Genomic DNA, 18,372 nt, shown 5'->3' on the forward strand with positions numbered 1-18,372 from the left:
TTCATGGCAGATTTTTCATGCATATGTTTAATCTAAAACAGATTAAATGATCCAACACTAAGTATGATATCATATTACCTGAAATGTATCTCACTGCCCTTTACATCACAAACTAGGACCATTTATTTGATATTACACATTGTCCTTGCCCCCCCCCCTCTCTCCTCTCTCTATACCCCCCCTTCTCTCTCCCTATTCCTCCCTCTCTCCTCTCCTCTCACCTCGTTGCTCTCTTCCTCCGGCTGGTCCCTGAGCTGCAGCTGAAACAGGAAGTTCTGCTCCTCCAGGGCAGAGAGCATGCTGGGAAGGTGAGAGGAGCTACTGTTCATCCTGTGGAACGACGCCATTCCAACCTCTGCCGATTGGTGGCTGCAGACAGGAAGTAATGGATGACATCGCCATGGTTACAAAAGTGATGTACTTTCTATCAAGGTTCATAAAAAATAAACAACAGTATGGGACATTCAGGCACTCATTACATCTTTATGCAACATTTTAGAACAAAATATACAATATGTTTCAACACTTATAAACAGCTTCCCTGAAAAGCACTTGTGTGAGCGTTCCAGACCTTGTCCGGCAGACACTGATGCTTTTCTACCCTTAACTGCAAAAGTTGGTATTAGTAGTACTGTAATCTGATTCTTGATCTGTGGTTAAGGGAGTGTACTAGACATTGTCCACCAGGAGGACAGAGCCATCAGGCACTGATCTACAGTCAGTTTCGGTCTCACCCCTAATGGTTAAGTTAAGGAATGGGGGGAGTCCCAAAATCCTAGATCCTAGATCTGTACTTACCAGACATTGTCCACCAGAAGCACAGAGCCATCAGGCATCATGGGGAGGTAGGACACATTGAAGTTAGGAATGATTCTCACGTCCCTCACACAGACCTCCTCCTGAGAACTGGAGTTTAATACTGGGGGGAGAGAGTGAGAGAGGGAAGGGAGTTAGAAAAGGGATAGAGGGGGAAGGGGGAAATGGGGGGAAGGAGAGAGAGAGAAAAGGAGACAGGAAAGCATAAGAGAGGAAGAAGTTTAGATGACGTCATAATACTATTGTCAAAAACAATAGTCAATTCCACTTCAGAGGAAGGCCCAAAAAATTGCCAAAGACTCCAGTCACCCAAGTCATAGACTGTTCTCTTTGCTACCGCACAGCAAGCGGTACCGGGGCGCCAAGTCTAGGTCCAAATGGCTCCGTAACAGCTTCTACACGCAAGTTATAAGACTGCTGAACAATTCATCAAATGGCCACCTGGACTATTTACATTGGACCCCTCTTTGTTTTTACACTGCTGCTACTCGCTGTTTATCATCTTATCATCTATGCATAGTCACTTTACCCGACCTACATGTACAAATTACCTCGACTAACCTGTACCCCCGCACATTTACTCAGTACCGGGCCCCCTGTGTATAGCCTTGTTATTGTTACGTAATTCTACTGTTACTTTTTATTTATACTTTATTTAGTAAATATTTTCTCAATTCTGTTTCTTGAACTGCACTGTTGGTTAAGGACTTATAAGTAAGCATTTCACAGTAAGGTTGTTTAACACCTGTTGTATTCGGTACATGTGACAAATAACATTTGATTGGATTTTATTTGATATGGGTACTATTTATATACAGTACATACATGGTATATAGCTATATACACAATAGGGTTCGGCGGTATTCAGATTTTCATACCATCATATCGTTTCTGTACCATACTAGGGTATACTGTATTACCGGAAGTGAACACAGGGGGCGCTATAATTATACATTTTTAACGCACAAAACAATTTAGGCAACAGGCATCTTGATCTAGGAGGGGATTGAATGTCTCTGCTGTAACCAAGAAGCTTGATCTTGACATCTAGCCACTTAGCTAGCAAGTTAGCAAACCAAATGCATAGCTGGATCCCTGAGCTGGATATCATTTATAGTTATACTTAAAGGTGCAATATGCAGAAATCTCTAAGCCATTTCCTGGTTGCTTAAATTCTAATAGTTAAACTTAAGAACGGGAAGCATTTAAATAACGAACATAGAACAGATTTACAGCTTCTTAGACTTGCTTTCAATGAGAATGACATATCTAGAACTCCCATTCCTATGTGAATTTGGCCAGGTTATCCAAAAAGTTACATATTGCAGTTTTAACTTAATAGTTATAAGCAGTGGCATAGTGTTTAGAAATCATTCCGTCGGTATTTCAAAATAACCCGGTAACCTGGCATGACCGGTATATTGCCCAAGCTTAATACACAAACCTCACTAATGTAATCCACATCCCATAAAGTAAATACACAATACTGTAAACTTCAGGGTAATTTCAAAGGGTACTCTACTATACATACTGTAAATATAAATCCACATATGTGAGCCAATATCCTGTACAGCATGTACACGTAAGAGCTACCTCCTACATACACTATTGAGCTATTGTGTAACACTGCGATAACACTGTGATAACACGGGGATAACACTGTTGTCGGTGTAGTTAATTACTTGGGACACGTTTCCTAACCATCTATTAAAGAAGGTCTTGTCTATTTGTAATACTTTTCTCTCCCTTTGCCCTTTGAACATTGGGTGGAGCTCTGCTATTGTCCAGGGCCTGTATTTCACAAAGCGTCTCTGACTATGAGTGTTTATCAAGGATCAGGCCCTCCCATTTATGGATTTAATATCTAAAAGACGCTTTGTTAACGTGGGATCATGATCGCTAGCTGGGGACTTTGCTTTTGAATGGGCCCAACCTAACTATGAACCTGCACTATTACTGGGTCAGACTCGGTACCACCAGAGAGTCAGTGATTACCCTGGTGGTTTATTAATTAAATACAGTGACTTAACAGGATTTTACACATGAGAGGGTTGTTATTAATCTTAGCCCTGGGCTGAGGACTAGGATACAGTTCGGTGGCTCTCTGTGGCTAAACCCCTTTCTTCATAGGCGAAAGCACTTCCTTAAACCAGCTAAGCCTTGTTTCAATCTTAACTTTGTTCACCAGGAGTCAGGAGCTCTTGGCTCTGCTTCAGAGTAGTTATCGGACTCATATATTCTTAGCCCCTACCCTCACAGTTACAGGCTACAGCGAGGGCCTAAAGGTTTCTCTTTTCAGGTGGTCAGAAACAACTCCTGGTCATAAGCATTTGTGGTTAAGTATAGCATAGGTTATACTCAAACAATAATGCATGTGAAACCTTGGATTATAGTGAACAACACACAGTTAAGGGGAGTTATTTGGCGTGATGCAAAGTGGAGTATAAATAAATAAGCCACACTATGGCCCAAGTTTAACAAAGTTAGCCCCCCTCTGCTCCCTACCTTTGAGAACGGTCAGGTGCAACAATGTTAGTATTCCCCCACCACAATATACAGTGGGTCAGAAAAGTATATTTAGTCAGCCACCAATTGTGCAAGTTCCCCCACTTAAAAAGACGAGAGAGGCCGGTAATTTTCATCATAGGTACACTTCAACTATGACAGACAAAATGAAAATAAAATTCCAGAAAATCACATTGTAGGATTTTTCAAGAATTTATTTGCAAATTATGGTGGAAAATAAGTATTTGGTCACCTACAAACAAGCAAGATTTCTGGCTCTCACAGACCTGTAACTTCTTCTTTAAGAGGCTCCTCTGTCGTTACCTGTATTAATGGCACCTGTTTGAACTTGTTATCAGTATAAAAGACACCTGTCCACAAACAGTCACACTCCAAACTCCACTATGGCCAAGACCAAAGAGCTGTCAAAGGACACCAGAAACTGTCATGTTTTGTCATATATTGTCATGTCTTGTCCTTGTGCTTCCCCTTCTGTTCGTTTCCCCCTGCTGGTCTTATTAGGTTCTTTCCCTCTTTCTATCCCTCTCTCTCCCCCTCCTTCTCTCTCTCTCTCTCTATCGTTCCGTTCCTGCTCCCAGCTGTTCCTCATTCTCCTAACTACCTCATTTACTCTTTCACACCTGTCCCCTATTTTGCCCTCTGATTAGAGTCCCTATTTCTCCCTCTGTTTTCCGCTTCTGTCCTTGTCTGATCCTTGCTTGATGTGTGCTGTGCTGTGTTCTTGTTCCGTCGAGTTTTTGCCTTCTTCAGATGCTGCGTGTGAGCAGGTGTCATAGTCAGCTACGGCCGGTGCCTTCCCGAAGCGACCTGCAGTCTGTGGTCGCGTCTCCAGTCATTCCTCTCTACTGACGAGTGGATTTCAGTTTTTCTGTTTTTGCATTAGGATTATCGCTTTTGTTTAAGACGTGAATAAAGACTCTGTTTCCGTTAAGTCGCTTTTGGGTCCTCATTCACCAGCATAACAGAAACAACATTGTAGACCTGCACCAGGCTGGGAAGACTGAATCTGCAATAGGTAAGCAGCTTGGTTTGAAGAAATCAACTGTGGGAGCAATTATTAGGAAATGTAAGACATATAAGACCACTGATAATCTCCCTCGATCTCCACGCAAGATCTCACCCCGTGGGGTCAAAATGATCACAAGAACGGTGAGCAAAAATCCCAGAACTAGTGAATGACCTGCAGAGAGCTGGGACCAAAGTAACAAAGCCTACCATCAGTAACACACTACGCCGCCAGGGACTCAAATCCTGCAGTGCCAGACGTGTCCCCCTGCTTAAGCCAGTACATGTCCAGGCCCGTCTGAAGTTTGCTAGAGAGCATTTGGATGATCCAGAAGAAGATTGGGAGAATGCCATATGGTCAGATGAAACCAAAATATAACTTTTTGGTAAAAACTCAACTCGTCGTGTTTGGAGGACAAAGAATGCTGAGTTGCATCCAAAGAACACCATACCTACTGTGAAGCATGGGGGTGGAAACATCATGCTTTGAGGCTGTTTTTCTGCAAAGGGACCAGGATGACTGATCCGTGTAAAGGAAAGAATGAATGGGGCCATGTATAGTGAGATTTTGAGTGAAAACCTCAGCAAGGGCATTGAAGATGAAACTTGGCTGGGTCTTACAGCATGACAATGATCCCAAACACACCGCCCGGACAACGAAGGAGTGGCTTCGTAAGAAGCATTTCAAGGTCCTGGAGTGGCCTTGCCAGTCTCCAGTTCTCAACCCCATAGAAAATCTTTGGAGGGAGTTGAAAGTCTGTGTTGCCCAGCAACAGCCCCAAAACATCACTGCTCTAGAGGAGATCTGCATGGAGGAATGGGCCAAAATACCAGCAACAGTGTGTGAAAACCTTGTGAAGACTTACAGAAAATGTTTGACCTCTGTCATTGCCAACAAAAGGTATATAACAAAGTATTGAGATAAACTTTTGTTATTGACCAAATACTTATTTTCCACCATAATTTGCAAATAAATTCATTAAAAATCCTACAATGTTATTTTCTGGATTTTTTCCCCTAATTTTGTCTGTCATAGTTGAAGTGTACCTATGATGAAAATTACAGGCCTCTCTCATCTTTTTAAGTGGGAGAATATATATAGAATATATAGAATATATATAATAATAATAATATAATATATAATATATAATAGAACTTGCACAATTGGTGGCTGACTAAATACTTTTTTGCCTCACTGTAGCAGTGTGTAAAACAAAGTGCTACCTAGTACCTAAAAAGGTTCTTCGGCTCTTCTCGTAAAATAACGCTTTGACGAACCCTTTTGGGTTCCATTTAGAACCGTCTCCAAAAACGGTTCTACCTGGAACCAAAAAGGGATCTCCTATGGGGACAGCCAAGAACCCTTTTGTAGTCTTCCCCCACCTTTGAGGATGGTCAGGTGCTTCCCGGAGACAGTCATCTGTTGACATTTCACAGTTGGTGGAGGAAGAACACTCAACGTGGTGCTGACTGGACGGGTGATGGGGATGTGGACGGGTGGAGAAAAAGAGGGAGAAAAATAGAGAGGGTCACATTGAATACACTTTACACTGAATGTACATTGCAGTTGTTCATCATCATGAATTGCGTTGTTTTACTTTATATTGAAAATGTATTTTAAATGTGTAGGCCTATACACATTCGGTAGGCCTTACAGTGAATTGAGATAATGTTTTACAATCTAAGATAATCATTATCCTTCTCAGTCACATCCCAGAGGGAGCCACTGGAGAGGCAGTGTAGGACTCTGACCCTGGGCTTTGAAGGTATTAAGGTCTTGTCTGAAGGTGTGTGTGGGGCTCCTCAGCTGTAGGATGGTGAGGTAACCATGTTCCCTGATCTCTGCCTTTTCCTCCTCCTGCTTCCACACGGTCACTACAATCTGACATAGACAGGAATAGAGAGGTTATGACAAGGTTATAAACATGCATAGAGAAGCTATGACAAGGTTATGAACATGCATAGGGTATAGTCACTACAATCTGAGACAACACAGAGTGGGGGAGGAAATGGAGATATGATGGGAACACGGATAGAGAGACGAGTAGAGAAAAAGACAATGACACTGTCCTGTTTTCTGTCTGTCTCTCTCTCTCTCTCTCTGTCTCACTCACTCACACACAGACACACACACTGCATGACTTCTCACCTTGACCTTGAGTGTGTTGACGGGGAGTTTGTCCAATGAGACAGTCAGAGGGAATATGACCTCCTCGTTCAATACCACTGGCTCGTCCATCGGTGACTAGGAGAGAGAGGAAGGGAGAGAAATACTCTATTACAAACTATTAGAAAGCAAGAGGGAGAGAGAGGGAGGGGGAGGGAGTGAGAGAGGGAGGGGGAGTGTGTGTGAGAGAGAGCTAGAGTGAGAGAAAGAGAAAGAAATAAAGATTATGTAAACAATGGAGGAGGAGGATGTAGGGACAAATAAAGTTTGTATTCTATATTTGCACTATAGATTATCGATACAGATATGAGTCATTCCACCTGCTAGTACACTATTATTATGGTCAAATGTAATAGAAAAAGAGGGATCTGTCTTTCACAGAGGATATGACAAATAGTAATGTGTGCAAAAACATACTCATTCATTTGGTCTGTTTGTCCCATGCTTAATATTGACTATCATAGTGGGTGGTTGTTACCCTCGATTGCCATCACCTCAAGGTTAAGTTGATTTGTTTGGCTATGAGGTTGAGTTGGCATGTATGTCTGAATTCTCTGCCAATGTAGTCTGAAAATAATAGTAGGTTATTGCTGTTTGTCCTGCGAGGCTTGATAACAGGCAAGTGTGAGCAAATACTCCTTACACAAGCTCTCTCTCCCTCTCTCTTATAATGTCAAGGTTGGACAAATCGAAAGAAGTGTCGGTTGGTTAAGACTCAAGAAAGTTTGAGGCGTCTATTTGTATGTCATCACAGTGACTGTAGCTCGAACCAACCTGTGCTCCTTGCCGCAATAACAAGCTGCCTGTCAGACAGACCTGGGTTCAAATACAACTTGAAATCTTTCGTATACTTTTGAGTGTTTTGAGCGTTTGGTTTAGTCTGCCTGGAGTGCCAGGTGGGCTGGCTTTACATTTTTGGAACTGTTCTATTTGTTCCATTGCAACAGGCATGCTCAATCAAGCACCAAGTAGGTTATTTGAAATGATTCCAAAAAGTATTTGAACCCAGTTCTACTGAAAAACAGTATTTTGGCTTGTTCCAACTGTCATAGGTCAGTGCTTACAGGAAGTTTTAAAAAAAAGGTCTGGTTGACTTGTGGTTTACATTTGTACTTCTGCTGCACGAGCGTTGCACTTTCTTATATGCTCAGGAAATGTCAGCACTTCCTATTTTACACAGCAGGTGTACGCGTAGCCTATTATAACACTCAATGCGGTATTAGCTAGTTGTTATGAGTATAGTCCAATCACTGTGCCATTGTTCCCTCCAATTATGACTACTGTCATTCATCATTTCATATTACCTGAACCGGTGCTCGCCGATACTGCCGTCCATCACGCCCCGTATTATTGTGTATGAGAAGCGGCTTGCATTCTCTGAAACCTCGGTTCCTTGACTCCCTTCTGGCTGTGTGGACTGTTCCCGCTTCAAAGTCAACGTCGTCTGGATCCTCGTCTACACAGTCGTCGCTGTAGCTTCTCTGGAACTCGTGGGGGTGAAGTTGGGAGCGATGTCGGCTCTCTCCGGGGCAGACACTTGCTACAGCGGAGAGGGACCGTACCAGCTCCCTCCAAGCCCGGGTACCGCTGTCACCTGACTCGCTTCCCTTTGTCCCGCTCGAGCCCGACGCTCCATCTCTGGACCGCAAGACTAGCAAGAACTGTACCGTTTCGCCGAGGTAGAGGTGACTGCGCCGGGGGAGAGTTCGGTATTTTGACGGGTCCGACAGGTCCGTGATGGGAACCGCAGGGAAATACATAAAATACTCGCATTGCGATTCCATCATTAGAACCATGGCTAGCTAGATTATGTATCCTGTTGATAGCTTGCTATACAATCACGCAAGCTAATACTATTCAAAACCCACTCGGGGGTTAATATTCTTAGTGTATGACCAGCATCGATAGTTGGCCTATTTTTACAAATATCTCTATAATAATAAACATTTCAAATCCAATCCACTGTGTCCATCATCAGTCGGTGAACCTGAGACTGACGCTTTCACTGTGCAGCATAGCAGTGCAGTGCACTCCAGTACAACTAGTCGACCACAGAGAAAAAGAGCTGCATTTTTAAACTAGGCAGGAGTATTCAACTGCTGATAATTGTAATTAATTAACAGAGGCCCAGATAGCAAGCCTTTCTCTCACCATTCAGGTAGACCCAAAATAATCCCCCAATACATTTGAAATTGTTTTTCACCCTACGTCAACGTAGCTAAATAGTTAATGTATTATTAAAAACTGTGAGCTTGTTTGACAATGAAGGAAATAACACTTGATCTTGTGAGTTGAAAATCCCATTAATCCCACTGTAAAACTTAATAATGTGATCAATTTGCAACAAAGGCTAGAGAGATTTGAAATGTCTATTTCAATCTTAAATAGATATGCCACTCAAAGCCACACTAGGATCACAAGACAAAAGCTTTGGTCAGGAAATATTTGCTTTTATTTCATACAATTAAAAAACAAACTATGAATGAATGCACACAGACATGCACACAGACAAATACCCAGGTTTCAAATCAAGTATAAACAACTTCAAGTAAGAAAAAAGATAGTGATACAATAAATATGTTTTGCTGAAATATTACCTTCGATGTCTGCTAAATGTATGCTCTCAAGTATGGTAGAATAGTCCCAATTTAAATGAGAATACAATTCCTATCAATCCAGTTTAAATGTTATGTTTAAAAAAAAATTAGGCTTAGAGAAGTACTTTTGTATTCCCTCGGTTTACCCTAGGAAATATTTCCTTGGTTTACCCATACAAATTTATTAAATCATAATGATATCAATTCAATCAATAATACTCAATGGTGGAGGGACAATGTATTTAAGTTTACATTTCAATGTTTCAAGACCTTATTCCACTTTCAAGAATGATCCACATTTAATGTTTTTTTGAATGGCAGTGAGAGAAAAAATTTGAAAAAAGAGAAAAGAAGATTCCATGATTCCAGGTGAGTATGCTTCTGTTATGCAGGTGAATGAGGACCCAAAAGCGACTTGGCGAAAACAGAGTCTTTATTCCAGTAAAGGATATAAGCAATACTCCTGGACAATCAGAGCAGAAAACAAAACATAAAAAACGTAATTCCACTCGTAGTGACGAGGACAGACTGGAGACTCGACCATTAACTGTAGGTTGCCTCGGGAAGACACCGACCGTAGCAGACTCAGACACCTGCTCACACGCAGCATCTGAGGGAAACAAGACACGACAGGGCGAGACAAAGACACAGCACGGCGAACATCATACAAGGATCAGACAGGACAGAAACGGAAAACAAGGGGAGAAATAGGGACTCAAATCAGAGGGCAAGATAGGGAACAGGTGTGAAAAGACTAGATGATTGAGTAGGAGAATAGGAACAGCTGGGAGCAGGAACGGAACGATAGAGAGAGGAGAGAGAGGGAGGGAGAGAGAAAAAGGGAACAAACCTAATAAGACCAGCAGGGGGAAACGAACAGAAGGGAAAGCAAAATGACAAGACAATATAAGACAAAACATGACAGCTTCAACTTGACATGAGACAAGAACCCTTTATTTCACTAGTGTACAGTACCATTCATTCTCAAACAGAATTAAGTCAATAATCCCACCAAGTCAATAGTGGAGAGGTCAACAGAAAAGTATTATTATCACAGTGCTATAGCAATCCGCACAAGCGAGAAATATGTCTTCAGACTAGCCTGTGAGGCAGCTCAGCCTCCAAGGATGATGTTTAACCTACTCAATCCAGAGTTGGTTAAACATCAGTCTGGCAGGCAGAGCTGCCTCCAAAGCTACTTAAAAGTAGCAATCCCATCACTTCTATTTGTAACATGTTTTGAGCAACAAAATGAAACTTTCTTACAATATTGTCAGTATATAAATTTGTGCACTGCTTGTAATGTGCATTGTATGTGTGTGTTTGTGTGTGTGTGCAGTGGTGTAAAGTACTTAAGTAAAAAATATTTTAAAGTACAACTTTTTTGTAAACCTTTCTATACTTTTACTTCACTTTACATTCCATACATTTTCCCTGACACCCAAAAGTAATCATTACATTTTGAATGTTTAGCAGGACAGGAAAATGGTCCTATTCACACACTTATCAAGAGAACATCCCTGGTCATCTCTACTGCCTCTGATCTGGGGGACTCGCTAAACACAAATTCTTAGTTTGTAAATGATGTTTGAGTGTTGGAGTGTACCCCTGGATATCCATTCAAAAAACCAGGAAATGTGGTTGGTAGGGGTTGGTAGTCCAGGGCAGAGTTCATAAGGTACAGAGCGGCGGGCTCCGGGTCGGGGCAGGCAGAGGTCAGTAATCCAGGGCAGAGGCAAATGGTACAGAACTGCAGGCAGGCTCAGGGCAGGCAAAATTATCAAAAACCAGGAAAACTAGAAAACAGGCGTAAGCCAGCCTGCTGTTCTGAAAAACATGCTGGTAGGCTTGACGGGACAAGACAAACTGGCAACAGACAAACAGAGAACATAGGTATAAATGCACAGGGGATAATAGGGGAAGATGTGCGACACCTGGAGGGGGGTGGAGCCAAGCCAAAAGACAGGTGAAACAGAGCAGGGTGTGACACTTTTACCAGGTGAAGCTGGTTGAGAGAATGCCAAGAGTGTGCAAAGCTGTCATCAAGGAAAAGGGTGGCTACTTTGAAGAACCTCAAATATCAAATATTTTTTGCTTTTTTGGTTACTACATGATTCCATATGTTATTTCATAGTTGGTGTCTTCACTATTATTCCACAATGTAGAAAATAGTAAAAACAAAGATAAACCCTTGAATGAGTAGGTGTGTGCAAACTTTTGACTGGTACTGTATATTTTAGCAATTACATTTACTTTTGTATTTATATTTAAAAACCAAATACTTTTAGACTTTTAGTCAAGTAGTATTGTATTGGGTGACTTTCACTTTTATTTTCAATTAAGGCATCTTTACTTTTATTCAACTATGACAATTGAATACTTTTTCCACCACTGTGTGTGTGTGTGTAGTTGCATTCCTGCCATTCTTTTAATGCATAAATATTTCATAAACTTGTAGTAACTTGGGTCAAGTACCATAAATGTTTTGTGTTTTTGTATTCATGTGTAATATTGTTTATATTATAATAATAATTGGGATAATCAACATAATTAAATGGTGTATCAATGTGTGTATGTTTCCGTTGGCTCTTGAATGTTTTTTATAAACAAAAAATGAACAAACAGTGAATTCCAGTCAATTTTTTAAACACTATTTACCTTAAAATAAATGCAATATATACAACAATATTTTTTTTAAGTAACGATAAATACAGCAAGCTATCGATTTAAAGCCCCTTTTCCGAAATGTACTGTTTTCTAAGGCAAGAAATAGCTGTTTTATTAGTGTTTGTTTGTTTGTGAAATGGTTGTTGTTCCTGGATGGTACATTTAATTGAGTTTGTAATGGATTTTGTAACATGTTAAAAATGATTACATGTTCTTGAACAATCAACATATTCTTTTTCTGTTAAAACCTCCATCTCTTGACTCTTGATCAAGACATTCAAAAACTACATAAAATAAACAAACATGGAGGCAGCGAAATGGGCTCTAGGTTAATACACACGCCATAACTGTAGTTCATAAGGATGTAAAACATAGAAAATGCAGATACATAGACACAGTGAAAGAGATAGCAGTTGTTTTAACTTCCACACTCTATGCACGTTTTGAATCAAACAGTTAAAATACATTTTAAAACATATTTCAGTTATTCCCTGGGCATGAAAACAGAAAACATTTTGAAACGGAAATTTGTGTTTTCATTGGACAAGTTCTGGTAGTGCCTCCTCCATTTCAAGACAATTTCTTCAGTTTTCTACTGAACATGGGCCTATTTTGATCATACATGTTGTTAGCCATAGACACCACCGATATTGTTTGAAAGATTACTTAGAAATTTCCAGACAGTCACAGATTCTCTACAAAAATCACAGCTTGTTCTGCCAAAGACATTTGTACCTTTGTGTACACGTTTTACACTGATTATTGATTATTATATTTAATCAATATTGACATCCTGGTACTTAGAGGCATTGCTATTGCCTGGTCCCAGATCAATTTGTGCTGTACAGCCAACTCCTATGTTTGTGAGTTACGATCATAGGACTGGCTAGATAGCAGAGACAGATCTGGGCCCGTATTTATCTAGTCTCAGAGTAGGAGTGCTGATCTAAGATCAGGTCCTCCCTGTCCACAATGATCTGATTAAGTATGATCTAAATGATAAAACACTTTGAGACGCTTGATACATATGGCCCGGGCTACCATTCATTTCCACACCAGCATATGACGTAACTTTATATGCGCTCCATGGTCACCTGACACCACTTGCGCTGCCTGGCTGGCTGGACCACTGGGACCTGTGAGAGTGCCTTTCAATGAGCTTCCATGACTCACACTTAAGCTGTCAAGCATGACGGAGTACAGTGTGTGCGTGTGTGCGAGCGCAAGTATCTGTGTGTTAAATGTACTGTATATGTACAGTGCCTTGCAAAAGTATTCATCCTCCTTGGTGTTTTTCCTATTTTGTTGCATTACAACCTGTAATTTAAATAGATTTTTATTTGGATTTCATGTAATGGACATACACAAAATAGTATATATACACCTGTTCTGGATGGCCCCAGAGTCTGCAACACCACGAAGCAAGGGGCACCACCAACCAAGCGGCACCATGAAGACCAAGGAGCTCTCCAAACAGGTCAGGGACAAAGTTGTGGAGAACTACAGATCAGGGTTTGGTTATTAAAAAATATCAGAAACATTGAAGATCCCACTGAGCACCATTAAATCAATTATTTAAAAAATTGAAAGAATATGGCACCATAACAAACCTGTCAAGAGAGGGCCACCCTCCAAAACTCACGGAACAGGCAAGGAGGGCATTAATCAGACAGGCAACAAAGAGACCAAAGATAACACTGAATGAGCTGCAAAGCTCCACAGTGGAGATGGAAATCAGTGGACATCTAACTCTGTCCATTGGACACCTTTAAGGCATACACACTCCACGGAGCTGGGCTTTACAGAAGAATGTCCAGAAAAAAAGCTATTGTTTAAAGAAAAAAATAAGTAAACACGTTTGGTGTTCGCCAAAAGGCATGTGGGAGACTCCCCAAACATATGGAAGAAGGTACTCTGGTCAGATGAGACTAAAATTGAGCTTTTTGACCATCAAGGAAAACACTATGTCTGGTGCAAACCCAGCACCTCTCATCATCCCGAGAACAGCATCCCCACAGTGAAGCATGGTGGTGGTAGCATCATGCTGTGGGGATGTTTTTCATTGGCAGGGACTGGGAAACTGGTTAGAATTAAAGGAATAATGGATGGCGCTAAATACAGGGAAATTCTTGAGGGATACTTGTTTCAGTCTTCCAGAGATTTGAGACTGGGATGGAGGTTCACCTACCAGCAGGACAATGACCCTAAACATACTGCTGAAGCAACACTCAAGTGGTTTAAGGGGAAACATTTAAATGTCTTGGAATGGCCTAGTCAAAGCCCTGACCTCAATCCAATTGAGAATCTGTGAAGTGACTTAACTTGAAGGAGCTGGAGCAGTTTTGCCTTGAAGAATGGGCAAAAATCCCAGTGGCTAGATGTGCCAAGCTTAAGGAGACATACCCCAAGAGACTTGCATCAGTAATTGCTGCAAAAGATGTCTCTACAAAGTATTGACTTTGGGGTGGGTGAATAGTTATGCACGCTCAAATATTCATTTGTTTGTCTTATTTCTTGTTTGTTTCACAAGAAAAAATATTTTGCATCTTCAAAGTGGTCGGCATGTTGTGTAAATGAAATGATACAACCCCCCCAAAATCTAATTTAATTACAGGTTGTAAGGCAACAAAATAGGAAAAGGCCATATTTTTGCACGCCAATGTATGTACACACATGATGTACAGTATATGTATTTAGTATATGTATTCACAATTCCACTAATATCATCAAAATCAATAAATCATAGCATGTTTTTGGGCTCATTTAATTGCTTTTACCTGACAATGTATAATCCTGAAAAATAATGTTAAAAGTACCATTTATATTCCTAAAACATACATTTAAAATTATACTGTTGCTGCTTCCTGTTGTCATGGCTTTTTGACTCATGGCCAAACTGGTTTTTGATGTCCAAATTCATAATCAATATGTTGAAATACGTTGTGATATTTTGAAGACCAAAAAATAAAAGTTACTCCTTACATATGTGTCACACACATGTGTTCAGATGACTGCTAAATAAGTACCTTATGAACTGCACACAGACCAGATCTTGTTCTCAAGATTGGAATTGATTAGCTTGTTTTACTGTACTCAATATCAAGCGCAAATTAATCGCTCACATCGATATTGTTTTGAAATCAATGGAAGTGGGACAACAACCGCAGAGACATGTACTGTCTGTGCTTTTCTAACAGACAAACCTCAATGAACATGGGTATACTACATATATGTCGATAGATGGCAACTTTTCACAGCCATTTATCAACTTTATTGATAACGTTTATTTCGGTAGATGGCCATTGGCCAATAAGGAAAAGTAAACAGCACTATTTGGACTGGACAATTTCAGTGAAGCGCCACCTCACATTGAGGTTGGCTTTCATTTGAATGATAGCGTAACCCTCAAATCCACTAATTAATGTGAGGCCACTGGTCCAGTGTCTATGCGGGTCCACACTTTTCAGTGTTAAATTAGCATACTGCTTAGTGTACAGCCTTATTTCCATATTTCCCAGAGTACCTTGCCTATAACTGTAATTGTTTGTGACAGAAACATGGTTGTTGCATTCATCCATTTAGTGAGATCCAAAGCGAAAATGTGAAGATTAAAATTGTATTATTTAACACAATACAACAAGTTTTTAATAAGGCTTTATTTTGAGGGCCTTGTTTTAGCCCAATACAGTGGCCTGAAACTCGTGGTTTTCAGGCCTGCAAGTCACATTAAGATGATGGCTTGCAAAGTGATGAGTAATTCCTATTGGAATCCAGACACACTGGGTATATGCAACATTTTAAATTCTTATTGACCTGCAACCTGCATTGAGAATGACTGCCGGGTTGGGAAGACAAAGATATCAGAAATATGATAATAATGGACGTTGTTTTAGTTTAATACTGGTTATTAACACCAACACTGGGGTTCAATTACACCAAATAGTTTTAATTTAACACCGGAATCAACACTAGAAATGTTACACTGAAAAATCAACACTCGGGAACACTGGCCCATTTGCTGTGTAGCTCGCATTTAACACCCGCATTGAGTCAGGGAAATACTGTGTATCCAATATTACTATATCTATTGAAAGCCACACTAAAAAGGTTCAAAGTCAGACATGCTAGCTATCCATTCAACCACAGTGCTTCAGTTCAGATACAGTACATTACTGCTGTACACTTCGGTCCTTATCAAAGTACCATGTGTTAACTTAAGAGTTTTCGCTCCTAAGTCCCACCTTGGAGACATCACAGTTAAGCCTATTCTGAGACTCACTGCTCTCCAATTGCTGGCTTCGTATCAGTGGAGGCTGGTGTCGCTTTAAATTGGAGAACAGGCTCATTGTAATAGCTGGAATGGAATGAATAGAACGGTATCATGTGTTTGATATTGATGCTTTCGTTGCATTCCAGCCATAATGGACTACATTTTTTACTCCGGACACAGTGTGTTCAAAGCGATGGATTCCATTCCTATTCTCAGTCAGAACATGCAACTCACATCAGGTGGGAATCATTCCTCTCCCAGTATGTGGCTATGGCTGGCTGCCTGGCTGCTGTCATATCATATATGCCGTCTGTGTTAGCATTCAAGAAAGGTAATAGCCTAGTTATTTTTCAAAAAAACTAAAACTGACAGGCTGAGTTTTTGATCGTGCAGGAGACGACAGTGAGGGGGGGAAAGTATTTGATCCCCTGCTGATTTTGTATCCGTCTATAATTTCAATGGTATGTTTATTTGAACAGTGAGAGACAGAATAACAACAAAAATATCCAGAAAAACACATGTCAAAAATTTTATAAATTGATTTGCATTTTAATGAAGGAAATAAGTATTTGACCCCCTCTCAATTAGAAAGATTTCTGGCTCCCAGGTGTCTTTTATACAGGTAACAAGCTGAGATTAGGAGCACACTCTTAAAAGAGTGCTCCTAATCTCAGCTTGTTACCTGTATAAAAGACACCTGTCCACAGAATCAATCAATCAATCAGATTCCAAACTCTCCACCATGGCAAAGACCAAAGAGCTCTCCAAGGATGTCAGGGACAAGATTGTAGACCTACACAAGGCTGGAATGGGCTACAAGACCATCGCCAAGCAGCTTGGTGAGAAGGTGACAACAGTTGGTGCGATTATTCGCAAATGGAAGAAACACAAAAGAACTGTCAATCTCCCTCGGCCTGGGGCTCCATGCAAGATCTCACCTCGTGGAGATGCAATGATCATGAGAACGGTGAGGAATCAGCCCAGAACTACATGGGAGGATCTTGTCAATGATCTCAAGGCAGCTGGGACCATAGTCACCAAGAAAACAATTGGTAACACACTACGCCGTGAAGGACTGAAATCCTGCAGCGCCCACAAGGTCCCCCTGCTCAAGAAAGCACATATACATGCCCGTCTGAATGATTCAGAGGACAACTGGGTGAAAGTGTTGTGGTCAGATGAGACCAAAATGGAGCTCTTTGGCATCAACTCAACTCACCATGTTTGGAGGAGAAGGAATGTTGCCTATGACCCCAAGAACACCATCCCCACCGTCAAACATGGAGGTGGAAACGTTATGCTTTGGGGGTGTTTTTATGCTAAAGGGACAGGACAACTTCACCGCATGAAAGGGACGATGGACGGAGCCATGTACCGTCAAATCTTGGGTGAGAACCTCCTTCCCTCAGCCAGGGCATTGAAAATGGGTCGTGGATGGATATTCCAGCATGACGATGACCCAAAACACATGGCCAAGGCAACAAATTAGTGGCTCAAGAAGAAGCACATTAAGGTCCTGGAGTGGCCTAGCCAGTCTCCAGACCTTAATTCCATAGAAAATCTGTGGAGGGAGCTGAAGGTTTGAGTTGCCAAACGTCAGCCTCAAAACCTTAATGACTTGGAGAAGATCTGCAAAGAGGAGTGGGACAAAATCCCTCCTGAGATGTGTGCAAACCTGGTGGCCAACTACAAGAAACGTCTGACCTCTGTGATTGCCAACAAGGGTTTTGCCACCAAGTATTAAGTCATGTTTTGCAGATGGGTCAAATACTTATTTCCCTCATTAAAATGCAAATAAATGTATAACATTTTTGACATGTGTTTTTCTGGATTTTGTTGTTGTTATTCTGTCTTTCACTGTTCAAATATACCTACCATTAAAATTATAGATGGATCATTTCTTTGTCAGTGGGCAAACGTACAAAATCAGCAGGGGATCAAATACTTTTTCCCCTCACTGTATGTTGAACGTAGCAGTTGGACCACCAAATCTAACTTTCTTTCTCGATCAGAGAAGCAGAATTTTTGAACGACATCTGGCCCACTGAATGCAATGCAATTCCATTTCAAGTTCCATTAAAACACATCCACAGCAATCATAAAGTCCGTATGAACACGAAATAGAGTCATAACTAGTCCAAAGTTCAGCCAGGACAGAATGTACAGTAGAGGTGGGTTGGAGGGAGAATGGGTATTTATTTCCAACAAGTCTCTTGAGTACTTTAGTAATAGAATACTCAACGAGTGCATGAGTAAGAGTACACAGGCTCAGTCAGCGTTCTGTCTTATCCATTCTCTCAAGGCAGTGAATTCTGGATGGAAAA

The 18,372-nt window shown here is 40.9% G+C and overlaps 1 protein-coding gene across 1 annotated transcript in view; it reads right to left on the reverse strand.

Annotated features, from left to right (window-relative positions):
* The window catches only part of trappc14 (trafficking protein particle complex subunit 14), a 30,945-nt gene extending 22,416 nt beyond the window's left edge, over nt 1-8,529 (reverse strand). Inside the window, 6 exon segments of the mRNA XM_046327905.1 lie at nt 222-369; nt 799-919; nt 5,731-5,817; nt 6,100-6,229; nt 6,497-6,592; nt 7,819-8,529. Of these exon segments, the coding sequence (XP_046183861.1) occupies nt 222-369; nt 799-919; nt 5,731-5,817; nt 6,100-6,229; nt 6,497-6,592; nt 7,819-8,310 (1,074 nt within the window). The 5' untranslated portion in view covers nt 8,311-8,529.
* Between the last annotated feature and the right edge of the window lie 9,843 nt (nt 8,530-18,372).

This window comes from Oncorhynchus gorbuscha, linkage group LG25 (genome assembly GCF_021184085.1).
Source record: "Oncorhynchus gorbuscha isolate QuinsamMale2020 ecotype Even-year linkage group LG25, OgorEven_v1.0, whole genome shotgun sequence".
Lineage (NCBI taxonomy): Eukaryota > Metazoa > Chordata > Actinopteri > Salmoniformes > Salmonidae > Oncorhynchus > Oncorhynchus gorbuscha.